General features: G+C 41.8%; 1 protein-coding gene across 4 annotated transcripts; it reads left to right on the top strand.

The window, feature by feature from the left end:
- Positions 1–1,073: 1,073 nt before the first annotated feature.
- On the top strand, positions 1,074–26,696 carry IFNAR2 (interferon alpha and beta receptor subunit 2). Of its 4 annotated transcripts, none has more exons than XM_078388910.1 (11): positions 1,074–1,446; positions 5,567–5,654; positions 9,279–9,323; positions 12,430–12,553; positions 13,444–13,521; positions 14,910–14,996; positions 16,239–16,408; positions 18,864–19,009; positions 20,880–21,045; positions 21,282–21,400; positions 23,738–26,696. In XM_078388910.1, the coding sequence occupies exons 2-11, from the start codon at positions 5,612–5,614 to the stop codon at positions 24,374–24,376; spliced, it is 1,617 nt and encodes a 538-aa protein (XP_078245036.1). In that variant the 5' UTR covers positions 1,074–1,446; positions 5,567–5,611; the 3' UTR covers positions 24,377–26,696. The 4 variants fall into 4 exon arrangements, with proteins under 4 accessions (XP_078245036.1, XP_020651865.3, XP_072850193.2 ...); XM_020796206.3 differs by lacking the exon at positions 1,074–1,446 and adding an exon at positions 1,958–2,096; XM_072994092.2 differs by lacking the exons at positions 1,074–1,446; positions 9,279–9,323 and adding an exon at positions 1,958–2,096.
- Positions 26,697–27,254: the final 558 nt, after the last annotated feature.

The raw sequence follows: 27,254 nt of genomic DNA, 5'->3' as shown, positions 1-27,254 counted from the left end.
GTTCTGCTTACAACTTAAGTTTTGTTTTTGAATGTACTTTTGTTTGCAATTTCTCATAAGCTGTATTCACACAGACCGTATGAACCACACTTTTTTCAACCTTGCTGGTACAGGCTTTTGAAATTATGATCAATCTGTTGAATAACTTCTATCCACATTGGTTTGGCATGCATGAATGCTGATGTTGATTTGCTTTGTACCCACTTTTCTGTGCCATGGGCAATGCATGGCAACCAAACTCGCTGAGTGTAGCACCTTAACAGCATCATCTTTTAAGATTTTAAATAGTTCAACTGGAATGCCATCACCTCCACTGGCCTTGTTGTTAGCCAGGCTTTCTAAGGCCCATTTGACTTCACTCTCTAGGATGTCTGGCTCAGTCAGCAACCACACTATCTGGGTTGTATGGGACATCCAGATCTTTCTGGTATAATTCTTCTGTGTATTTTTGCCACCTCTTCTTGAGGTTATGACTATACATAAACATATATTGGTATAAATGAAGTAGGAAATTGAAACCATTCAAATAGCCTGTGTGACTAGGCCCATCATTGAAAGAATTCTGGATGACAAGTTGCAAGGATGGATTTTTGTTAAAGCATTTGTGCCTACAGTTTTTCCATAGCTGTAAGAATATTACAGAATATTTCAACACAGTGTAGTGTAGGAGGTAGAGTGATGAACAAGTCCAAATCCCTGTTTGGCCATGGGAATTCACTGAGAGATCAATGGTAAATAATAATAATGTATCATTTTATTACTGTTTAATATAATAATTGTATAATAATTAAAATTGTAATTGTGTGCCATCACATACTTTCCAACTTATGGAGATGCTTCTCAGGAGTTTCTAGATGTAGAGTACTGACTAGTGGTTTACTCTTTTCATTTCTGGGGGCATCCTGGGATCCTGCAGCATACGCTGGCTCTTCCCCAGGAAGTTAATGGAGAAATAAAGTTCCCATTTCTGGCTTAGCAAATCCTTCCTTGAATATCTGCCATACCTTGAAAACCCTATTAGGATCACCATAAGGGAAATGTGATCTGACAGCTTATGACATGACTTAAAATACACAAGATCGGAAAGTAAATGTAGCACCAGTTAATGCTGAAAGACTTATGAGATTATTAGTATTTTGACATGGACTGCAAAGATAAGTATAAAAGTGCTATTCTAAGTGTATTAGTAACCTGAGAATTTATACATTACTTTAGATTAACTATAATTATTATGATTATGGAGTTACAATACATGCTGCCTTTCTTCCAGTTAGTTTATGGTGATATACAAGGCTCTTCCGTTCTTACTCCTCTCAACAAACATTTTTCCAGCTCACGCATAAGTAATGGGCAATTTCAACAGCAGTTCTGGCGGCATTTCATGTAGACGTCATTAGAATCTGTGTCCCGGGTCCACCTTCTTGAGGCACAGAAGCACCAGAAAAGGTAAGAAGCTATGTTTCAGTCCAAAGTGATGGACGAGATTCATGATCCGATATTTTGTCGAATGTGACAAATTCAGTGTGATCCTTTGGTAGTATATCTTTGGACTAAACTTTTATACTGTACTGTTAATGCCATACTTACTTCCCTGAGAGTAAATCCTACGGAATTCAGCGGGATAGATTTTTAGTCTCTGCAGACACCAGCTACAAAAGCTAGAAAGCTGCTGCATTTGTCCTTCATCTACTCTAGCACTTCCCAGCAGCAAGGGAGCGAACGACTGGGCGCATTCAGGGACGTTATGTAAACATTCGCCGGAGCCAAGCTTGGTCTCTGCCCGGTTGAGGGCCGCGGCAGGGGAGCGGGGGCGGGGAGGCCGGGCCGATTAACGCCGGGGATGGTTTCCCCCTTTCCAAATGCCTCCCCCTCTTCTCGCCCTCCTGCAAGGGGGCCCCGGCAGCGAATACCACAAGACCCGCCCATTCCTCTTCAGAGGCTTTCGGCCCTTTGCTTTCGCTTTTGGAACCAGACAAGCCGCCGCGGCCCCGCCGAGCCATGTTGAGGACGCCGCAAGGAAAGGCGCCGGGCCTGAGTCCCCGCGAAAGCGGCACCGACTGAGCCTGAGAGGAAAGCGGGAGCTGTGCCGCTGGCAGGTAGCCCAGTCGGGCGCGCCGGAAGAGCGCTCCATGCCCGGAGGGAGGAGGGGGTTGGCTAGACGTGGGGAAGCAGGCGAGGAGCGGCGGCGGCGCTTTGGCGACCCCCCCCCCCCACCGGCCTCAACCCAAGAGTCTTTCCAGGAGCGGAGCGGGGCTCGACCAACGTCGTCCCTCTCTGCCTCACCTCCTCTTCCCCGAGCGCTCAGCTTGTTGACGGGGAGAGACCCATAAAAAGGCTGCTCGGTCCCCAGGCCGAGAGGCTCCACCGCGGGGCGGCCGTCCAACCGGGAGCGCTTTGCTTTTGGATGTCGGGCGTGAGAGGAGAGAGACCCATGGCCGGGGGAGGGGGGGACTCGATCCTGTATCCGCGGGAGGAACAAATGGCGGGATCACGAGCGGTATTAGACGAGCAACTGTTTCCCACTTCTTGCCAGACCTTTCCTGCCGCAGGTTTCAAAACAAAAGCGAACCACGTACAAAGACCTCTTGAGAAGTCCAGGCGAGATAAGTCAGTCCAGCCCTCAGCGTTTTATCTAGGGTTTTTAATTGTTGTTAGCTGCCTGGGGTTCTTTTTAAGGAGAAAGGCAAGTTGAAAATAGAATATTTAAGTACACTACGTAAGTAGTGAGGGTACCAGCAGGGGTTGAATAAGGTGCCATGTGCCTTTGTTTTCCCCATTTAAAATGACGTGGTAGGCATGCCTTGTATCTGAACCTCAAAATGCCAGAGGCAGGGGTGGGGGACCAGGAGACAGGCATCTAGTGGTCTCGTGTGTTCCCGGAGGCGTCTGGTGGGGCCACTGGAAGCTGGACTAGAAGGGCCCTTGCCCTGATCCACCAGGGCTCTCCTTGTGCTCTTATGCATGCACGCATGCAAAAAACCGGGATAAAACGTACTGTACCTATTTCAGTGACGTTCAGAGGGAGTCAGCAAACGGGTTTGAGAGACAGCCTAGGAGTAAAGGAAAGGGCCTTCTGAATAAAGCAAACCCACTGGCCAGGCTGGCTGGGAGATTCTGAGAGCTGAAAAATGTCTCTTCCCTCCCCCATGTCTTTCCCAAGTGGTCATATCTCTTGTTAGCTTCAGTTTCCCTTTCGCATTACAGGGTTATTAGCCCACAATCCAGTCCTAAACCTGCTCACTCCAAAGATGGATTGCTGTGGATATCTGATAAAGTGGGATGCTGGTCTAACAAAACATGAACTCTGCTAGTCTTTTAAGATATGACCACAGTCTTTTTTCTTCCTAGTCAAGTTGTGCCTGATCATTGGTAGTTTCCTTCAGCGATGCTATCTTTTATTCACTTTACATTCCCTCTAACAGAAGGAGAAGATATGCTCTGCAGATAAGAAACTTCTGGGGACAGCAACAGCCTCAGAACTTCTTGTTTTTTTCCTTTTAAATATATATTTTAAATAGTTGAACCTGGTTGTTTCAGTGCTGCCTGCTTCAATTCATGTTTGCTTTACTGAAAAGGAAACGATTGTTTTTGAAGGCTTCTTTAGATATTTATTTATTTATTGAATTTATATGCCGCCCACTCTACCCAGAGGTCTCTGGGCGGCTTACAATAATTATCTAAACTAAAAAGGTTACACTATGCCCCCTGAAGAGCTAAAATGGTGGGACTTTCTTCACATTTAATCTCATGTCATGTCAAATTTATTACAGTGGGATTTAAGGATAACTGTGTTGTTGCTGTAAGTAGATGTATCTTTGGATTGTTGGGTACCGTTGGCCCTCCAGGTGTTTTTGAGTATAGCTTCTGCATATGTCTATCATTTATGATACTTGAGGAGGCTTGAGGTTTCACACACCTGGACAGTTGGAGGGTCTCTGGCCTTGCCTTTTATATAAAAAATATAAAAAGACAATAGACTTCTAGCTCCCATAGGGGGACATCAATAGACATTGGCCAGAATCCTGCTTGGATTCATGGACTGTAAGTGGAGAAAAGCATAAGCAAGCCTGTCTTGCTCAGTGCTTGTTACCTCTCACTTCCTCTAGTCTGAACAATGATTGCTCGTCCAGTCATGCATGCAGTTGTGCAGTACATGGCAAGCCAAAGGGGGAAAAACTGCTGTGTAATAGTCCTTGGGTAGGTGCTATTTCCAATAGGATTTTTACTTGCATCTGCAATAGTTAGATGACATTTGCATAGCCCAAGGTAGAGAAATCATTATAAAACGCTGAAAATGGGAACTTTGTGTTTCACACAATCAAACTACACAACACTAGTCATATCAGCTGAAATTCTATCAAAGACCAAGGCCCATCATGTGACAGGATTCAGTGAAGCAAGAGATCCCCTTTCACACACTTGAATCACCCTCAAATTGAGAGGATTTGCAACAACAAAATATATTGCTGTGCTAAACATATTAGGATGGTGATTGTTATGATCTGTGACTCTGAAAGCAGGTGGTTCACTTCTTGAAAGGCAGAGTTCATTCCAACCAGCTTGACCTTTGTTGTCATTGTTACTGGTTTCTACTGACACATAGAAAGTAGTGGTGAGAATGGGCTTTATTTGCCGACTATTCAGATTGCATGCTACCGCTGGAGCCTCATAAAAAACTTTGCCTAGGCCTCCCATGTTTCCTTTTGGGAACCACCATGGAAACTATTACTGAAGAGTTGAATGTAAACAGACTTTACCAACCATAGGAGTGGGCACTCGCCTTGTGCTTCAGTCACCTGAACTCCCCAATTTTCCAGGGAGATATAAAACTTCCTTCATCTCCTATTAGCTGATTGGTGGGATTCTAATGGTTGTTGTCTGGAAAAAGTACTTTTTTCTTAGCTCTGGCAAGAATTATAATGCTATCTCTTAAACATTAGGTATGTTTCATGACTTAGGGGTTGGCACCATCCTAGGTAAGCAGATGGGCTGAATTTGTAGTATGCTGTATGTCTCATTTAGGTTTTGTGAGATTTTATTTTGCCAGGTTTTATGGGATGTTTTGAGTACAGGGTTTCAAAATAGAACACATCCTGTGCCTTTGGAATTGGAATGGGCTAAAAAGTTTGGGAAATGCAATGTTTATTTCTCATTTGAACAAATGTACAATAACACTTTGAGGTGGACAGTTACAATGGGTTGACTCCGTGTCCTTCCATTGTTGAGAGACTCTTTGATCCCGCAGATGTTTCCATGCAGAGAAAGGAGGAGATGATTTTCACAAAATTTTCCATTCTCATGTACCCCCACATCCCTCTCAGTTCTGGAGGATCCCCCAAACAGTACAAAACAGAGAAGGGGAATTATTGAAAATCACCCTCATTGCCATTCATAGAAGTTTCTGCTGGATTAGAGAACATTTCATAAATAGAAGGACAGATATGGGTACATCCTTTTACCTCCTTAGAAACCATACCAGCAAAGCTACATTTTATTTTAATGTTATAGAATAAGGATGACGATACAACAATTCTCTTTGTTATTGACTCTATAAATTCAAATGCAGAAAGAACACCAGCACTTGACTTCCAGTAGGATGCGGTTTTAAAATATGATGACACTTTTCATGGGACCATTGAATTTCTACAAACTTGGTGAGTTAGGTCTCAATAGAATTTAATTTTTCCCCTTTTTTCTTCTTTTTCTCATCTTGTATTCTTTCAGCTTGGAAGGTAGTGCTCTTTGCTATACGTTTCACTAGAAATTTCAGTGATAAACAAAGAGAATTCATTCATTCAAACGGTAGCAGTCCCACAGTGTCTAGCCAGCCTTCAGAATCCCGCATAATGTATTAAACCTTATTTTGAAAGAAGCATAGAATACAATCAGAGTTGTGGATTTTCTTATTGCCTTTATAATCCTGATCTGTGACCTTCAGTTTGTATGAAAATTTGAGTTTATATCTGAGGAAAGAGTTAGCAAGGGTAGGAATGTTCAGAAAGAGAATATATGTATTAAATTGTTAATATAAAACCATCAGTGAGTTTTTCCTTCACATTGAATGCTGTGTCTATGGAATAAAAACAGTGCATTGTGTTTTCGATATTATTTTTGATGTGTGCTTTGATTTTTTTTCCCACAGTGTGGGTATGAAATTGTCGTCCTTGTCTTACTCTCATAATAATTTATTTATTTCATAAATTTCTATACTGATGACAGTGCAAAGCACTGCTGCAAGCGGTTTAGAGCAATCAAAAAAATCAAACAGTAAACCCAGACATCCCACTCTTAACATTAAACATTAAAAAATAAAACATAAACAATAATTTTAAAATCTCAAAAGATGGCAGAACAGGAAACTAAACCTAAGGAAGGATGTCTTTGAAGGCCTCTTGACAGAGGACTGTTTTCAGCCTTCTCTTGAAGGATGGAAGGGAGGGAGCCTGGCATACTTCTGTTTGGGGTCTATTTCAAAGGAAGGAGCCACTACCAAGAAGACACAGTTCCTAGTAACTGTCTTTGCCTTTCCCAGCATGGCAACCCGAAGAACTGAAGCCTGTAAGGATTGGGTGATAGAGCTGATTTTGTTAGGGAAAAGATTCTCCTGTAAATAGTGGAGCTCAAAAATGTTAAGGGCTTTTATGGTGGCAATGTGCAGTTGAACATTTTCCCAACTTGTTTCTCACCAAAAGTGAGTGTGTTGGAGGCAGTGGCAGATTCCACCCTTACAATCTTCCTGCCTGTGAAAGTTTGGTCAAAAGATAGCTTTTGATAACAAACAAGTAAAATTATGGCATGTGTACAGCTGCTGCAAGAAATGAAAACATAGAGCAAATTTAACCACAGTTAAAACTCACTGGCCAAAATCCTGTTGCATAGTTAAGCCTGCAGAAAACAAATGACATTAGTTTGCAGGTACCTCTCACTGCTAACTAACAGGTTCTATGTTTGGACACTCAGAAACACACTGGACTGGACATCCCAGTCATTTCAGAAAGGCATCTCTAAATGTGGATCCAACCCCACCCTCTGTCTTTGGAAGTTTGGAAGATATTTCAGAAACTCAGAGGGTATCTACACACTATGCAGTCCTTTGATACTACTTGGCTGTGGCACCACACTATGGAAGTGTGGGTTTTATAGTTTGCTGAGATATTGACGTCCTTTGGTGAGAACTCTAATGCACACTTCCTTGAACTATATAGCACTAGAGCTGTTTAAAAGAAAACTATGAGCACTTTACCAAACTAGAAATCTCAAAATTCCACAGGATGGAGCCATGAGTGTGGTAGCAACCTTGTACAATTCTGTAGTTTAGAGACACTTGTAATTTGTTTTGAATGTGGAGTATGGGAATTCCAATACAACACATCTTGGGGGCACTAGCTTGTAGAGGACTATTACAGACTGACTGTTATCTACAGGACATCATACTTCTAGCATGTCATTCCCAGAGTACTTTCCCATAAGAAATCCTTGTCTAAGGATACTTTCCCATAAGAAATCCTTGTCTAAGGATTGTTTTAAAACATCTAATTTCTTAAAAGTCGGAACAACATATGTTGTATCTTTGTTTTGTAAAAAATTCTGCTTTAGAAAGGAAGTAGACATGATTACAAAACAAAGATGCAGCATATGCCATTTTGATTTGGCCACAACCTTTTTCGTCTTCCTCATTTTTGTGAGAAAAAAATGACTATCACAAAATGATGATCAACAACATCTGTTGAGAGAACTACCGTGTTTCCCCGAAAATAAGACAGGGTCTTATATTAATTTTGCCCCAAAAACGCACTAGGGCTTATTTTCAGAGGATGTTTTATTTTTTTCATGTACAACAATCTACTTTTATTCAAATAGAGTCATGTCATCTTCTGCTGCTGCACAATGGTGGAGGGTGGGATTTCACTTAACTGAGGCTTATTTGGGGGGTAGGGCTTATATTTCGAGCATCCTGCAAAATGATACTAGGGCTGATTTTCAGGTTAGGTCTTATTTTGGGGGAAATGGTATTATGTGATCAGTAGGTGGAAGAAGAAGTGCAGATATATTCAGACAGATTCCTCTTAAAAGATAAAGATAGGATAGATTCATTCTGGCCACGCTAACAATGCTTTACTATCCCTATTGCTATTATTCAGTTTCAGGGTTCCTCCAGACATAGCCTTAGTATCACCTTGTTCTTCCCCATTTTTGTCATGTTACGCTAAAAGAACAGAGTGTTAGGAACTTCTTATGCAAGCTTCTCTTTCTTTCAGAGCCTTTTTAAAAAAAAACTTCTGTTAGTTACTTTTCCTGGAACCTCTCAGCCATGTATGGTCACTGACCATGGAGATTCTGGAAATATTAATCTAAAATGCAACTTTTCCCAGCACTTTTTTGACAAGTAATCAACTGGCTGAAACCCAGTAGTATGACACAACTAGAGTAGGCTCATTAAATCAATGGGGATTTAGTGAGTCAGCTCCTCCATAAATTCCTTTGATTCAAAGGGCTTACTCTGAGTCAGTGGTTCTTAACCTTGGGTTACTCTGGCATTTTTGGACTGCAACTCCCAGAAGCCTTCACCACCAGCTGTGCTGGCTGGGGTTTCTGGGAGTTGCAGTTCAAAAACACCTGAGTAACCCAAGGTTAAGAACCACTGCTCTAGGTTCAGCTTACTGCTGGATTTCAGCCAATGTGTTTTAAAGGTGTTTTAAGCACTGACCAGAGAACAGAGTGGTTCTTCCAATGCAACCACTGTAGTTCCAGACCTAAAATATGAAACAGAAAATGTACAAAATGAAACATCTTTAGGGGAAGCGATTTAACACAGCCACTTGCCAGCCAAGTGGTAGCTCTCATGTTCCCTTTGGTACAGTACCTCGCATCACAGTTTAAGGAACAATAGATAGGAGAAGTGTTGGTTTCATGTGTTTGGGAGGAGATACAGTAGAACTTGGATAAATTATTTTTGGACTCCAACACTTAGAATTCCCCAATCAGCATGGGGATTTTGGGAGTTGTAATCCAAAAAGTTAATTTTTTAGAGCTGTGTGACGCAATTTATTATGACTAGGAATTATGAGTAGCGTTTGGAGAAGGGTGGAGATAATGGACTTTTTTCACCACCCTGTTTCTCTACCTACAATTCTGCAACTTAGCACTATTTAACGTTCCTTCTCACCTTCTCTGAATAATGCTCCTCGTTTTAAAATGAAATCTGAATATTTTTGTAAGAATTGTACAGCAAGCAGACTTCTGTAATTATTTTTCTAATATATTGTTTTAATTTATAGCATACACCAGTGTTATGATGATGTGTACTTTGTGCAGCTTAGTTGGTAAGTGTTTTTCGACCACTTTAGAGATCACGCTTGGAAAAATTCTTTGCTGGGATCATTGCCCATCAGCAGAGCTTGGAGAAATTCTTTTTTCGGCCTACAAGTTCCAGAATTCCCCCAAATTGCCATTGGAGTTGTAATACAAAACAAAGCTACTGTTATATGGTACATCCATCAGAATTGCTCCTGCAGCAGTCTCCTTGCAATGAAAGGAAGCTCTGTTAGGGTACTGATCCTTCATCCATTTCAAGAGTATTTATGAAGACAAGTCCCTGTTCGTTGTGCATGATAGCTGATAGGGGTTTTAAAGATGCATACACATAATATCAGAGGAGAACTTGCTATCAGCATATTTTCTGGCCTGTATTCGTATCTCACACTGAACAAGTTCTAACAGGATTTAGGATTTTCCCCCATGCTGTTTTCCTGTTTTTCTGGGAGAAGGATTTCAGCAGTGTTTACTCTTGGCTTCCTTGTCAGCTTATTGTTGAATACAAACCACATATCAGTTTTAAAAGATACAAACTCGAAACCAGTGGCGTTCTTTTTATAAGTAATCATACATCATGTAAGGCTCAATCCTGAGTTCCTGTGCAACAATAGGTTGAAAGTCAACACGGCCACCCCAATCACATCTAAAGGTCCCTTGATTCATTCCAAGTAGACTGTGCTGCACCAATGATGGTTTTGTACAATAGATAAATGAAGCCATTGAGTTTTGCTGAAATAATTGGTCTTTTTTACGGCTCGCTCACATATGCCAAAAGAACCCCAGTTATACCTAATTGGCAGTTGTTTAGATCATTTCATAATTTTCCATTCATATGACACATGACCAATATCAATTCATTTGCCCTGGCAATTGGTATATTTCCCCCTTGCCAAGAGAGTTGTTTTAAATTGTACCAGTGAGGAATCACTTCATTCCTTATCATTTCAGCCTGTGTAACTGTTGCTGTCTATTTATTTCCTTAGCACAGGTGTCAGGTTTCTGGGTTCTGTGGCACCTCCATGGCCACTGCACTTGTTCCCTTTGAAAATTCTTTTATAGGAATATTGCTAAATTGCTAGTAGCATCCAGTGGCACCAATACCAGCTCCACAAAAAAACCACATGAATATATAAGAACATAAGGAGAGCCCTGCTGGATCAGGCCAAGAGCCCATCTAGTCCAGCTTCCTGTATCTCACAGTGGCCTCACCAGCTGCCTCTGGGAGCACATGAGACAACTAGATACCTGTCTCCTGATACCCCTCCCCTGCATCTGGCATTTGGAGGTACTTTCCTTTTAAGCCTGGAGATTGTATATCCCCATCATGGTTTGTAACCTGCGATTGACCTTTCCTCCAGAAATCTATACAATCCCCTTTTAATGTCATGTAGGCCAGATGCTATCACCACATCCTGTGGAAAGGAGTTCCACAGACTAACAACACATTGGGTAAATAAATATTTTCTTTGGTCTGTTCTCACTCTCCCAACACTCAATTTGAGTGGATGCCCCCTGGTTTTGGTATCGCGTGAGAGGGGAAAGAGCTTCCCTCTATCCACTTTATCCATCCCTGCAGAATGTTATACATCTCAATCGTGTCCCCCCTCAGGCTCCTTTTCTCTACACTAAAGATCCCCAAACATTGTAGCCTTTCCTCATAAGGGAGGTGCTGCAGCCCAGTCATCATTTTAGTCGCTCTCTTCTGCACCCTTTCCAGTTCCACTTTCTTTTTTGAGGTGCATCGACCAGAACTGTATGCAGTGCTCCAGGTGCAGCCTTACCAGCTGGTAATACATTGCTCAGAAGTAGGCAGTCTTCTCCTCATCCCTTGCAGATGAAAGAGGGCTTGAGATGTCCTACTCTGAATTGTAAAGGACAGAGTGTTGCATTTTTTAACCCTGCTCTTCACAATACTTTGCAAGCCTTTTAAACCCTGTTTCCTCCTCCCAACACTGTGCAAAAGGGAAAAGAAAAATGAAAGCCAAGTCCTGAGAGGGAGAGATCTGCAGGGAAAGTGAGTAAAGGAGGAAGGGAAAGGAGGAGTAAGAGAGAAGGCACTGTTTCATTGCTGTATCACCTTTGGTAGTTAAAAAAAATATAAAAGAACAAGAGGGGGCTGACTGCCCCAAAGAACAGTACAGAAAATGAACTGATACAAATTGAAGAGCAGTATAGTCTGCTACGAGGGTTCAAATAGAAAGAAATGAATCAATGCAGCTAAAAACATTGTGAATGCTCCCTCCAGTCTATGTACCACATGACCACTGAAAAAAATGTTTCAGTCCAACAGAAGGATGAAAATAACTGGGATTCTTTTTTCATATGTGATCAAGTAGTGACGATAAGGGCAACCAGGTTTTCCAGTTTGCAGCAAAACCTGGCCGTGCATGGTATTGATTGGCTGGGAATTGTGGTTAGTAACACACTTCCCCTTCCTTTCTGAAGCATCCTGTTTTCAACATTTTACAAATCTGTACTTTTTCTAATAAATGGAGGAAGTCAAAAGAATGGATATTTAACTGAATAAAACATCTCTACCTAGTGTGGTATAGTGGATGGACTGATGTGAACTAAGACTTTAGAGACTCAGCTGTAGAACTCAGTGAGGATGGAGATGGCACTGGTAAAATCATTCTCATTTAACTATTATGATCTCTACAAATCAATTCTGGCTTGACAGCGCCTAGCACAGCATATATCAGAGTGCCTATATGAAGCTTAGAGGGGAATAACAGGACATATTGCACAGTGCTGGAATTACAAACTCAAATACTTGTCAAATGTGTTATGAAGTCGGGGTAGTCAGGCTTTACTTGAAGAAGAAATAATCTGGTTTGTCTGTGTTGCAGGATGCACTCTTATTGTATCAATGTCAATATACAGTATAGAGAAATATTCTATGCTTGTACTTGAGCTCCCAATCACACAGCAGTATGAGTTAAATTAATATATCAGTTATTGCCATGCTTGCATTATATTGCGTGGGGGGGGGAATGAAAGACAAGATGACAAATATCTCATTTTGCATGATTGATAGAATGTGTACTTCCATTTTTTTGCTAACATTTGTAAATGTTTGTCCCCTGCTTCCTGACCCTACCACTATTCAACAAGAACTGTCGAACTCAGAATTCAGATCAGAAGTGAAACGACAAGATTTTGAATATTTTTTAACATGGGAAGCTGGAAATAACACAGAGGCATCAGCCTGCTACACTGTGCTCTATACAACGAACAGGTTTCTATTTTTTCATAATATGTATTCACTTTCTGTAAACAGCCATGAATGATCATGATAATTTCATCAGAGTATATCTCCTTAAGTTGCCACCATGTGGAGAACAGAAAGAGTAAAGGCATCTGTAAGCAGTTTTAAGACTAATACATTTATAATGTAAGGGGGCACTATTCTTTCGGTCCCAAGCCTGACCGCTACTCTCAGTGTGTGTGTGGACGGGGTGCCCATGTGGGTCTCCAACACAACTCTGGGGTGAGGGAGGAGGTTCTTAGGGTTACAGAGGGAAAGGAAAACAAAAGTGTCCTAGCACCACACAATCTGTGGTATTGCTTCATCTGTGTCAGTGTTAGCATTCCAGAAGCACCAGTGATCATTGCTTCTGGTCACTGGAGGAAGGAACTGGGACAGGAAGATTTAGCTTTAGCCACCCTCTCAGTGATTCTGAACAGCATCACTGTTACCTTTGGTAGCATCAGGGGTGCCTAGTTGCTGGGAGAGAGACTTCGGCTGTTGTGCAGGAGGAACATGGGAGTTAAGTCTGTAATAACTCAGTTAGGGTATGGATAGGAATCATGTACAGCTCCAGCTGTTTTTGCATCTCTTGAACCACCCACCATTGCTTGGGTTGGGAAGGTGAATTGCAGTTTCTGGAATCTCCTAAAAGTGTCAATGCACCTTAAAAGAGTTGCAGATCCCTCTTGTTTGTTTGTGTCTTAGTTAATTAGTTTAGTGAAATGGAAGCATTCTCAAAATTGTTATTGATGGTAACAAGAGTACATTATTATTAATGGAATAATAACAGTACAGACTTATTTTATTTTGTTCCTCAGAGAAAATAGATCAAACAAATTAATTTTTCAATTTATGTTTCCCTTTCGCCACTATGAAAGTTTACATTGCCCCATTGAAATAGAATCAGACTCATCAGAAAGACACAAGGTTCAAAACGCATCTTTCTCCAAGTCCAGGTAAACAGAGTGTCTGTTGGAACTCGGTGTTCAAATATATGCTTGACCTTTTTGTGTTTAAAAATCAGAACCTCTGATTTGGGCCATTTGTTCTTGTTTGTTACTTTTTTCCCAATGTGCCGTAGAAAAGCCATCCTGAATTTAAACATTAAAAGCCTGTCTGCTTGGCGTTACTGTGTTCCTTTGTTTCCTTTCTATAGTAGGATTTTGTGGTTTAGAATTAAACCAGTAATTTCTTGTTGTAATGTTCCATTCAGCCACATCCAACAGGGTGACCCTATGAATGACTGATCTCCAAAAGTCCCGTTCTCAACAGCCCTACTCAGCTCTTGTGAACTCAAGCCTGTGGCTTCCTTTAGGAAGTCAATCCATCTCATTCTTGATCTTCCTCTTTTTTTATTGCCTTCAGCCTTTCCCAACTTTATTGTCTTTTCCAGAGAATCCTGCCCTCTCACAATGTGCCCAAAGCAGGACAGCCTACTATCGTGTTTCCCTGAAAATAAGACAGGGTCTTATATTAATTTTTGCTCCAAAAACGCATTAGGGCTTATTTTCAGGGGATGTTTTATTGTTTTCATATACAACAATCTACATTTATTCAAATACAGCCATGTCATCTTCTGGTTGCTGCACAATGGTGGAGGGCATGGTTTCACTTAACTGGGTCTTATTTTGGGGGGTAGCGCTTATATTACGAGCATCCTGAAAAATCATACTAGGGCTTATTTTCAGGTTTGCTCTTATTTTCATGGAAACAGGGTATCAGCAGTAATGGCTGGGAAAGCTTCTAAAGTATATCTGAGCAAATTCAGCTCAGTGATAGGGATCCTTCTCATTTTCTGAATTCAACATGAACTAGGTTCATTTCCCCCAACCTGGCAGCTTCCAAATGCAGTTAAGCTGCAGGCCCCTCACCCCAGCAAGCATGGCCACCAACTATGCTATCTGGGGAATTAGGGGTTTGTAATCCAATATATTATGAAGAGTGCAGAATTGGAGAAGGTTAGTACTGATACTGTTTGTTTAGGTTTGAAGCTATATCATGCTGTGGGCAGAGGATAGCCCATTGGAATGTATGTTCAGTTTCTTCACAGTGAATCATCAGTGATCATCCAAATGCCAATGCAACTGTGAAAAGTCTCTCACAGGAACCGTTAATTTTTCCAGTGGTTGTCCTCAGCTCAGGAAAAGAGGGTTTATCAGCTATAGAAATTTTTCAGACCTCACCACCACCAAATCTCTTTAATGCCTGCACTGTCAAAGTGGCACTGATTCCAGAGGTGGGGGGCCCGTACCTCTTTGAAGAGGTGGCACATATGCTTGAGCTATGGGAACAGTCATCAGCCAGTCCTGGGAAATAATGCATACTGTCTTCTTCTCTCCACCAGGTCTCAGCAAAGTGAGAATCCAATTCATCAAGTTTCAGAACCAGGAGATCCATCTGTCTGTCCGTGGTCAAAAACAGCCAAAGACAGGTATGTAGTCAAAGGCAGTTAGATGTATAAGAAAATCATCTGGAAAAGAGAGCAGAGACTAAGCAGGGTCCTCAAACAGAGACAGTTGTTTAGACCAACCACTCTCAACTTTTTTTGCCCATGGCACTTTCAGGAGCTCTTTTTGGGGTCCAGGACTCCCTGTCAAACAAGGATACAAACAACAAACAGATGAATACAAAACAGATTGTTTTCCAGTCTGTGGCCCCCTTTAAAATGTGCCACCACCACCCCCGGGAGGCATGTGGCTCCTGCTAAATTGGCTGGTTTAGATTGAGAAGCTAGGTCTTTACATCAGTGGGTCCCAACCTTTTTGACACCAGGGACTGGTTTAGTTGAAGACCATTCTCCCAAGGATGGGGGTGGGTTAAGGTGGTGGGTATCCATCCGTCTGTGTGTGCGGGGTACAGGTGTGTGTCTGTGCATGCTTGTGGGGGGGGTGCATGCATGCGGGGAGGCAGGTGGAGTGTGTGTTTGGATGTGCAGGCATGTGTGTATGGGGGAGTGCGTGTGGAGTGTGTGCATGTTCCTTCAGCCCTCGAAAATATGTCTTGGCAGCCCAGTCTTTCCAAGGCCACAGACCAGGACCGGTTACTCCTGCTTTACATGGCCTGGGTCAAGGGGGCATCTTTTGGGGTCAATTGGCAATGCTCAGAATGATTACTACTGCAGTCTCATTAGTGACCTTGAGCTATGCTGCTTCGTCTGCCAGATTTGCGATGGAGTCAGAGTGCTAGTGGCATATGAAGTAAAGTGCCAGAACCAAATTGTTGGGCAGACCTAGTTCAAAATGTATACATCCTCTCTTCCATGCTTTCTGGATTTCACTACTTCTGGTGCCAAAAAGTAGAAACGAGGGAATACATTCTTTAGGGGAATTCAGCAAAGAGTTGCTGAAGTAAGAACTCACTCAGTTTGGGAAACAGGCAGGAGCGCTTGAATTTTCCATGAACTGTGGTAGCTTTTCTCAAGAAAACATTCCCTTCAACAGTAGCAGCAACAAAAGCCAGATCTTAGAAACAGAATAAATACGAACTATAAGAAAATACATGGAAATATACTAAATGTAGCAGTATCTGACTGTTTCCATCTAATATTTGGGGATGGGAGGGGAGTATCTGGACTGGGAATCAATACTCTGGTCAGTTTGCATGCTGTTCTCTTTAGTTGTTGTAGATTTAATTGGAAAATACTTTTTTATCTCTTGTTTTCTTTTGAAATAAGCTTGCCTTCAAAATGGAAAGCTATTGCAGAATGTTCCAATATTTCAAGATTGTTCTGTGACCTAACAAAAGAATTTACAGATCCTTGCAAGAACTACAAAATTTTGGTGGTGCAGGTCACAGAAAGTGGAATACATCGTTCATTGCAAATATTCAACCCGTATCTAAACAGTAAGTGATTTCCTCCTTATTTGCGTTTGAAAAGCTGGCTGATTCCTACTTTTAAGTTGATTAACTAAACTGTAAAGGCTCCTGTGTAGCCTTTGCAGGTGACTTACAAAAGCATTGCTGACCATATGCTTTCCAGATGTAGACTAACTGCTAGATTTTAATGTGAGTTTTCATGGTTTAAGTTCACTTCCTCAGAGACGATCTGAGGAAATAGACTTGATCCATGAAAATTTACATTGAGATACAGCAGTTAGTTTTTAAGGTGAAACAATGTTTTTGTCTCTTGGTTTTTTCCTTTTTGTTTCTTTCTCCCCCCCCCCCCCCAATATGCTTGCACAGACTAACATGGCTATTTTTACACAAACTGCTTAAGGATTATGGAACAGTAGTCCAAGTCTTCTGGAGGTGATCAGATTCTGGAAAACTATCCTGCCATTAACAAAAGTTGGGTATGAGTCTTACCGAGCAAAATATTGATGCTCACCAACAATGTAGCAGCATCTAGTCAATTACAGTGGTGCCTCACTTAACGGGTGCCCCGTTTAACAAAGAATCCGCATAGCGATGGCTTTTTTGCGATCGCAAAAGCGATCGCATTGCGATGATCCCTATAGGGGAAAATCGCTTTGCGATGATGGCTTCCCCCCATCATCGCAAACACCCCATTTTTGCACAGCTGATCAGCAGGGCCAGCGATCTTAGCAAAGGCCCCCCATTAGCTGTGTGAAAACGGGGCGTTTGCGATGAGGGGGGGAAGCTGGGAGCCATCCTCTCCGCTCCAGCCCCTCCCCCTCCCCGCCTTACAGCTGATCCCCGCCACTCTTAGAAGCTTGCCCAGGCTTGCCCAGGAGGTAAATAGGCAGTAGAAATGCAATCAGGAAGCCTCTGAAAGCAGCGCTTTGCTGGGGTGGGGGGGTGGCAGGGACAGGCCCGCCCCCCAGCGCCCCCCCGGCGCCGCTTTCAGAAGACTCCTGGGGCTTTTTCAGCAGTGAAAATGCACCTCTGAAAGCCCCACTTTGCCACAGGGGGGGCGCTGGGGGGGGCGGGCCTGTCCCTGCCACCCTCCCCCACCCCGGCAAAGTGCCGCTTTCAGAGGCTTCCCGAGTGCATTTCTACTGCCTATTTACCTCCTGGGCAAGCCTGGGCAAGCTTCTAAGAGCAGCGGGGATCAGCTGTAAGGCGGGGAGGGGGAGGGGCTGGAGCAGAGAGGATGGTAAAATGACCGCCCGCTCTGTTTTTGCCCGGATTCCTCGCTTACCGGGCAGCGAAAATGGTGGCCGTATGGAGGCTTTTCGCATAAAGGTGAGTTTTTCCACAATAGGAATGCATTAAATGGAGTTTAATGCGTTCCTATGGTGTTCCCCCCCCCCGCATAGCGATGTTTCCGGATAGCGATGTTAATCCTGGAACAGATTAACGTCGCTATGCGGGGCACCACTGTATTTGTTTTAAGCATTTAATTCAAGGGTAGGCAGTTTCACAGCTCGAGATGCCACTTTCCCCTCACCCCACAAAACTCCCTGCAAGGGACTACAACATGCCACTGCTGATTTTGCCATTGACATTTTTGGTGATGAAATCAGCATTTTTGCACTACAAGTCCCCAATTTCATTTTAAATTATCTGTTCTCTCTGCATGCCTTGTTTACTAATAGATTTGTATTCCCAGGAGGCTTTGTCTTAAAAGTATTTTTAAAGTAAAAGTACCCTGTACTGTCGCTGCTACCACTAGAGCACTGAGTTTTTGTGATTAAAATCAGCAGTTGCAGGTACAAAATTATATTTAAGAAAAAAATCAGAATACCATCATTAAATAACAATCAATCAGTTTTTTTTATCGCTTTATGACATCCCAGTTTTATTGGAGTTAAAGCCGGTTGGCAACTTCCAAATTAGACTGAAACAATTCAGAGGATGAGGGATTAAGCTCAGAGCTGGCTTTCACAATAAGAATTAACTTTGAGAATTAAAATAAGATGAGCATGAAAGTTAAGAAATAAAAGTTGGACTGTTCCTGGGTGAATTTACCCTTGAATTGTAAACATAAATATTTGGAAATAAGACAAATAGATTTCATTGAAATGTTGCTTCCAGGTTTATTGGTGGTGCTTAGGTGATTAACAGCAATAATAATAGTTGTGTGCCTTTAAGTCAATTCTGACCTTTTTCAGTTGTCTGTGTAGAGAATAATCATAAGTGGTTTGCCATTCTTTTCTTCTGGGGTGTTCTGGGACTGTGCAGCCTATCCTAGGCCACGCAGGTTTGCTCTTCTGAGAAGCATGGTGGGGAATCGAACTCCCAACCTCTGGTTCTGCAGCCAGACACCTAACCCACTGAGCTGTCCAGCCAGCTTTTAGATGGTTGCTTCATTAAATCCACTTATGCAAATCTATACCAGAAATGCCTCCGTTTGCAGATGTCATTGATACGTTTGCTTTCTCTGCCTTTTAAATAGCGTGCCTTGGCCTCCCTCAGTTTAATATTTCAGCTTGTCCAAACTGCGTAAATGTGACAGTGAAACTTTCATCGTCCTCATTAGTAAAAGTATATGAAGAACTTGATTATACAGTCACAGTGGCAGCGGAAGGTTTCCCAAACAAGGTTAGTAGTTTATTATTAAAAGAAGACTCTTAGAGCAAATTCATTTCATAGTTGAGAAGATTGTTTTCAGCTCTAGCACCTCCTATACTGCTCCAAAGCAATGTCCAGTTTTGCCCTTCTAGAGTTTCCTCAGTTGTTTCCACCAATGTGACTAAATAAACGCTAGACTAAAAAAGCTAGACAAAGTTGCTGTCCCTGTAGTTCAGAGCCACAGCAAGATCTGTTGGAACAAAAATTTTAAGACTCATATAGTGGACCAATTCCTGTACCAACTTTTGAAAGCATACAAGTGGGTGCTGCTATAAGAATGTCAAAAAGCCTGAAACTACACAGCAACACCTTTCCACTGTTGTGGAAGTACGAATTAACTCTCAATGAATGCAGCTGTTTCGTCAATGAATGGAAGTGTTGTTGTTATTGTTTTTGTTCATTTGACTGCAAACTTTGTCATGGTTAGAACACATCTATTGAAAGCAGTGTGACTTTTGTATTAGTTGTGTCTCATTTGAGTCCCACTAATTTCTTTGGGTTAGCTGCTCTTCACAGACAAGGCTAAAGTTCTGCCCATTATTGTGATTTTATACCTTTGTAATTGCACAGATTTCACTTCACAGTCTTTGTAGCAGGCCAGTACAAAGCCTACCTTGAAAATGTTACTCTTAGTACAATAATGCCAAGAATCCTTGAGCCAGCATGACTGCTTGGTGTTGGATTATGGGGATTGTAGTCCCCCCAAAAGTTGGATTTGGAGCTCTGTGCTAGTGTAATTATCATCTCCATATTGCATAAATGTAGTCAAAGTGGGCTGCATGTTCCTAATCACAAAATGGTGAGGTGAAGTCCTCCTCCTCGCTCAGACCATAAGTGGATGAGGTGCTTAGGCTGAGACTGAATACAGGACCATGTTTTGACATTCTCCCGCCTTCTCCCGCCAAGATCTACCCGTGTCACTCGTGCGAGCCAGGAGGTGAGGCTGAGGAGCCTAACGCCGAGGGAGGCCCAGAAGGAGAAGACAAGAAATCGGGCCTTCTCGGTGGTGGCTCCTCGTCTCTGGAACAACTTACCTCCTGAGATTCACGTGGCCCCCTCGCTGGGTATTTTTAAGAATCAATTAAAAACATGGATGCTTAGGCAGGCCTTCCCACCAGATAATTCCTGAGGCCTTTTTTTTTCTTCTCTTCCCCCTTTCCTTCAGCTCTCCCATTCTGTTCAGTATTTCTGTTATGTAAAATTGTTTATACGTATACTTATTGTATTATCTTTTAATTGTTGTTAGCCGCCTAGAGTGGTCCTGACACGATCAGATAGGCGGGATATAAATGAAATAAACAAACAAACAAACAAACAAACAAACAAACAAACAAACAAACAAACAAACAAATAATGTTTAAGGTGAGACATTCCTGCTCACACTTTACTGTGTTTCACCTGCTCTCAATTTTGTATCCCTATAACTCCATTCGCTTGTCAACGAAACATGGAGTTGTATATGTACAGTATTGAGGGGAGCAGATTACAATCTACAGTATATGTGTTGAGGGGAGCAATGATAAAGGGATCCCCACCTCCTCCATCATTGATTTGAACATGGAAAATTGAATCTGAAGAGGAGGAAGCTAATGTACCTACCTGGTCTCTCTGCGTGAGCAAAACCAGCCCAGAATTTGGTTTCTGGTTTCTGTAGAAAGGCTACCTAGCTAACAGCAGCCCCCTCCCAACAATTCCATGCTCAGTATGATGATGGAAGGGGGAAGGGCTAGCATGTTTTCTTTGATACATGTTCCAAATGCTTCCCTAATGACTTCACATTAATGTACATTTGTAGATCATTTAAAACCAATTGCTACATAACATTATTTGTCTTTTACAGTACAGTCATAATAAAACCAGAGAAGAAAGTTTTCACACAGTTATTAATAATTTACATCCAAACAGAAATCATTGCATTACTGTGGACATATCTACAACTGTAAATAATAAACAGTGCACACCATCTTCCCCAAAGTGTATTATCATCAAGCCCAAGAATCAATCAGGTACTATGAACTATGATGGGAATAAAAGAAAGGCATGGGATCTTGTCTTGCATTTTGCTCTATTGAAAAGTTATACATTATTTTTAAAATATAAATTAGCATTTTTACACTGTTGTTAATGTGATCTTTTTCTTTTGCATTTTCATATTGTAGTGCACTCTGTATAGAATAAATAATGTTTTTGTAATAAATCTGAAATGCATTATGATTTAAACCAATATTTTCTTAACCTGCAGATGTTATTCTGCCTGCAGCCTCAGCTGGTATAGGCATGTCATTGATACTGGTATCAATTTTGCTCATCCTCTACAACACTGGTTTTATTTGCTTAAGAAAGAAATGGCCAAAAGTCTTGGTATGTACTCTTGGAAAAGATTATGTATTTTCATTAGATATATTCTGCTCAGTTGATCAAAATGGTTTTGTATCCTTACAGAGCTTCAGTAGCATTCTCTCTCTTCCTCCCTCCCTCCTTTCTTGGACTACAACTTGCAAAATTCCTTAGTGCGCATGATTAGTAGCCATGGTGACTTGGGATCTGGGGAGCTGTAATCCCCAAAATGCACTTTCGGAGTTCTACTTGTAGGAGGCTTGAGCTCTGTTAGGGTGGGACAGAACCTTAGGAAGAAAGAGTATCTTCCTGTATTACACAGAAGAATCCTGTCCTTTGGCCCTTGTGAATCCGAGGTGTTTTAGTCACTGTCTTGAGGCAGCTGGAAAATCTCTGTGAAAAGACAAGGAACGGGTAGTCCCATCCCAGCTGCATAGTGCTCTCAGCCTGAAGACATCTCACATTCATTTCTGCACACTCAGTACATGGGGGGGGCAGCATTGTGGCCCTACCCTATTCAGTCTAACCACCATGCATTTGGTGAACCGTGGGAAGGGCTTCTAGGTGCATGTAGTTTTACACACATAGGGACGCTGCTACCATAGCTAGGAGGGCAACTCTACACTGAATATACAGTACTGCCTTCAGACTTGATTGTGGGCCCAAGATCAATCTAGCCATTAGTCAAATAGGTGGCAGTTACTCCTGGTTGGATCCAGACATTGTGAAAATAAACCATTTCAATCAGTACAGTGTAACTTAGCATGACTGGAAAAAAAAAAGTCAAATTCATTTCAGTGAGTGAGACTGCTGGAAGCATGACTATATCTGACTCCAGGCCCCTGTGTTTGGAGACATGCACCATGAAACCCATGAATTTGGTAATGATTAAATCCTACATATGCTGAAGTGGAAATGAGAAAGGCACACCAATTCACACAGAAGCAACAATAGCAACACATACCTTAGTTGCCTGAACAAAGCATGGACCTGTTAGCATTCTTTATTTTAAAGAAGCATCAACCCTAAATTTAAATTAAGGACATTAAATTTTGACAGGAAAAGTAAACAGTTATGTGGGATATCTTAGACCTGTTAATGGAGAATACTGGGTCTTTCATACCTAAGCCCAGTTGGACACCCTGGGAGAATTCCCTAGGGGAGTTAGTAAAAAAAAACCCAATTTCCCTCTTGTACCTGCTCAGGGCAGAAATATTATACAGTCTACCAAATTGTGCAGAATTCACCCTGACCATGCTAAATCTCTAGCCATAGTTCAGACCTCCACAACAAAATAGATCCAGATTTTGTGTTTCATCTTTAGAGGCCAGCAAAAGATGTGTTATATCTGGAGTTTTGCTTTCAGATACATTTTGAATTAAACATGAGCATATGTGCAGTTTTTATTGCAGTGTGTAGTCATGCAGTTGCAAGAGTGACTTTAGCTCATCATAGAGCCCCTACTTTGCATGGGTGCCAGGTTTCAATCTCTGGTGTCTCCAGTTTAAAAAAAAAAACATTCTGTGCTTCTGACCTGAACCAAAGAGTTACAGCCAGTCAGAGTAAACAGCACAGGGTTAGGTGAACAATATACTGACCTGGTACAGTGGGGTCTCGACTTACGAACGGCTCGACATACGAACGTTTCGACTTACGAACCGCTCTCATAGGAATATATGGACTCGACTTACGAACTTAGATTCGAGTTACGAACTCTTCCCCCCCCCCCTTTTTTTAAAGCTAAGTCATCTTAGGTTAAAAGGAAAAAAGAAAAAACATCCCCCTCTAGTGGCAGAAGGTGGAGTAGCAGCTTCCCATTAGTTTCTATGGACGAAAAGAGCAGATACGGATTAAATGGTTTTCAATGCATTCCTATGGGAAATGCAGATTCGACTTAAGAACTTTTCGACCTGAGAACTGCCTTCCAATACGGATTAAGTTCGTAAGTCGAGACCCCACTGTATAAGATACCTTCCCATATTCCTATCCCATTAAAATTAGCAATTTTTATTCTTATGCAAGATTGCACTTCTCACATTTAGTCTTGATTATCAGCTATCTGACCTCGGAGCAACAAAATGTGGAATTAAGTAAATGAAAAAGAAAGTAATCTTGATAATGAGGTGATGTTGTTTTTACCAAAAAGTTTTCTCAGTAAAGTCTACAAACCCTTTGGAAGCAAATCCCTCTATAAACTGTGGGTTATTAAATTCATATTAAAGCCAACCAATTATTGCCTTCAGGTGTGACCTATTAATTGCTATTTTTGTGTTGCAAGCCAATACTGTTTAGAAAAATCTACCCCATTTTCCATCTTTAAATTTAAAAAATTGCCATGTTTAATGTTTTTCTCGCCCACAGAAACTCATGCCTATATTGCATTATTCAATCTTCGAATCAGATCCTGAAGAAACGCACAACATCCAGGTCACCCAGGAAAATAAAAAAAAAGTACGGGGATATTATGATGATGAAGAGGAGGATAGTGGAAGTGATGTTGAAAATGCATATATCATTCGTCGTACTGACAAGATTTCAAAATCCTTGTCTGTGGTGGACACTATGGAGCAGTTGTCTACAGACCACTCATCTGCTACAAGTGATACAGCTGGACTTCTAGCTGCTGAGCCAGAAGTCCTTCAGAATGAAATTGACAAAGGTGAAACTGTCCCAAACAAATTATTTAATCCATCTGAAATGAACTCAACTGAAGAACCTGAGTCGTGCCACAGCAATGTGAATTTAAATAGTGTGAAGCTAGGGATATCTGACAAAAATTGGGATGTTACTGCAGTACTATCTGACCAAGAGGATCCAGCCGACTTGAAAGAGTTGTGTATTTCACATGGCTCTGAATCAACCCTTTTCACTGATCTATCAAATGTGCAGACTGCCAGGGCTCATAATATCTCACTTGACTGGCAAAAGTCTGATGAGTCTGGAGAAAGTGAGTCATCCGATTCAGAAACAGACAATGTAGGTGATTACATGAGAAGATGAAATCTGCAAACTGATGCCTTACCATTTTGTAACACTCTGGTCATTATGTTATCTTATTCCCTTGTGAAAGAACGGGGGAGTACATGTTTTCAAATGCAGTTAGTGCTATTCATCTATGGATGCGAATCTAGCACTGTTTTAAATGGTCATAGTATCAGCATATGGCTGGAGGTTCCAGTCTTTCAAAGAGTCGAGGACTAGTCATCTTCAAGGACAAAAATAATCCCAGCTCTTGAAATAAAATTAATTGAAGGAGACAGGTCACAAACTGTTTTTAGATCCTGCCCTGTTGCCAAAGGGTAGCTTTTAAACCTATCTTGAGATTGGAACTCTCTTTTACTGTGATATAGTTGATATTCTGTGCCACTGGTTTATCAGCTATTGCTCAATAGACTTAAGAATGGGACTAATTTTTCAAGACTCTTGATTCACTTCTGAATGGATCTCCTCTTTTTTTTGCCAGTCATAACCAGAGACTTTTCAGACTCAAATGGTGCATTGTTTTTGTCTATATCTCAGTTTATATGGGATACTGGAGAGTTTAGTGGCATCACTTACAAAACATACAAAGCTTCTAGTGTGACACAGTGCTCCTACTTTACTACTCCCATTTCATAGTTATATGTATTTTAATTCAGTCAGGATTAATCAAGCCACTGCCCAGCGTTGTATCACCATCACTTTGCATAGCTTTTTATGTATCTTTACTGTATGTCAGAGTGAGGAAACTTCAGCTCTTGAGCTACTGATAATTTATGCTTTCACCCAGTGGTATAGTGGTAAATTTGGAAGGAGAGGTGCTTGTTCATCATGACATCTCCATAGCCAGTCTCCCTGCAAAGAGTCCAAAAATCAGTCAGTTGAGTTAATCTGTATCAAAATACAAGTTTCAGCAATGTTTGTTCTACTAGAAGCAGCTCTTTTGCAAAAGCTAATGGCTCTTAATTGTGCATTCAAGACCAAACCACTCTCAAAAACTTTGCAATGCAAGAGGAATAGCTTGTAACAATATACTAAGAAAATCCATTTCTTCTTCCATTACTGTGAGAATTGCTGCTAAATGCAGAGGGAACAGGAAAACCTGAGTTGGGTGGCAGATTGTCATAGCCCCTCCCACTCAGAAAGTCCCAGGATTTCAACCCTGCAAGGCCTAGTTTTACTATACCACTGCTCCCATCATCCTTCACTGTTGTCCAGATTAGCTAGGGAATTGGAATTCAACAGCAACTGAAGGGCCATTGATTCCCCAGTTGTTTCAGACTCTGGTAAGGTGAAAAGGAAAAGAGGTGGAAAATAAACTGGATGAGTCTAAGCTATTTCCTTCTCAACTTAAACTAACATTTTTCCAGTGTCTTGTTCCAGACAATCTCTGCTTGAGCTGCAGAGATGTTATACCACTTATTTTAAGGTGCATATTCTAGTATTCATATAATCAGGACAAGACTTTGTGTTCTGTGAGGCCATCTTACTTCACGCAGAAGTAAAGACTGCCAATAAACATACAGGAGACATGCTGTTATTAAGTCAAAAGCATTCTGCACTTATTTTGTGTGAGCTGTGTTCTTTATCACAGTTGTCAAGGCTTGGCCATTGGCATGTAATGGGCCGTTATATGTTGACATTGTTTTAAAAAGCCATTTTAACATGTAAATCCTAAGAACTGAACCTTGACATTAGTTGTTTGCTTTCAGAAATCAGAAATAATGGGGGAAGGGGAAACTTCAGGAAGGGGTTATTTAAAGCCACAACTAACTTTTTCTTCATTCTTCTTGTTTGGGTGCCACATTGCTCTTTTAAGGAGCCAGATAATTCCTTAAAAATAAAGCAGAGGGACTCTGTTATTTGCAGATAATATGGAGTTATTTCCTAAGAGTACAATTTGAAATGACTCTATTTTTGGAAAAAAAAATACACCATGACTACATTTTTATACCAATGTTAATTTTACTAACTATGCTAACAGTTGATTGTGAAGTTCTGTTTATTCAGCAGTTTCCAGAGCAAGGCCCAAAATGTTGCATCTACAGCTGCATATACATTCCCAAACTTGTATTCATGCACCTGTGAGAACATTTTTTAAGTGCTATGATAGTCTCGAGAGAGATCTAGACTCTTGCTGGCTCCTTTAGTCTTCTGGCTGTACTGTGAATTGCATCCCCCACCTTGAGAAACTAATAGTAATTGGTGCTGGACTCACATTATGTTGCGAAGAGTAGCAAAGGAACTCTTTCCGCACCTCCTTCTGATTTGTTAAAGGCAAAGCTTGGAAACATTGCTTTTAAAGATAAAAACTCCCAGAATCCTCAAGATGGCAGACCAATCAATATACCAGTGGTGCCCCGCACAGCGAGGTTAATCCGTTCCGGATTAACCTTCGCTGTGGGAAACATCGCACTACGGAACAGAAAAAGGCATTGGAACACATTAAACAGCGTTTAATGCGTTCCAATGCCATAGAATACTTACCGTTGTGCGATGTTTCCCAGGTGCCGGCAGCCATTTTCGCGCCCTCCCCTCGCACAACGAGGGCGCCAAAATGGCTGCCATCAGCTGTCCGGCGGGTCCAAAATGGCCGCCGGAACAGCCGAAAGGGCCCGGGGTGCAGCGTTTTCGCGCCCTTGGTAAGCAAGGGGAGCGCGCGAAAACGCTGCCGGAAGCCCCGAAATGGTTGCGCGCAGCCATTTTGGGGCTTCCGCAGCGTTTTCGCGCGCTCCCCTTGCTTACCAAGGGCGCGAAAACGCTGCACCCCGGCCCCTTCCGGCTGTTCCGGTGGCCATTTTGAAGCCGCAGAACAGCTGATCGGCGGGTCGCAAAGCGAAGGTCGGTAATTTCCCGCCTATACGGGCACCGTTTTGCGATTGCATTTGCGATCGCAAAA

Source organism: Pogona vitticeps, chromosome 3 (genome assembly GCF_051106095.1).
Source record: "Pogona vitticeps strain Pit_001003342236 chromosome 3, PviZW2.1, whole genome shotgun sequence".
NCBI lineage: Eukaryota > Metazoa > Chordata > Lepidosauria > Squamata > Agamidae > Pogona > Pogona vitticeps.
This window is presented reverse-complemented; position numbering and strand designations above follow the sequence as displayed.

Coding starts and splice junctions, on each gene's coding strand:
- IFNAR2 (XM_078388909.1), top strand. CDS start 12,279: ATGCTTGCATTATATTGCGTGGGGGGGGGAATGAAAGACAAGATGACA. Junction 19,010..20,879: donor CGGAAGGTTTCCCAAACAAG/GTTAGTAGTTTA, acceptor TGTCTTTTACAG/TACAGTCATAATAAAACCAG. Junction 21,401..23,737: donor AGAAATGGCCAAAAGTCTTG/GTATGTACTCTT, acceptor TCTCGCCCACAG/AAACTCATGCCTATATTGCA.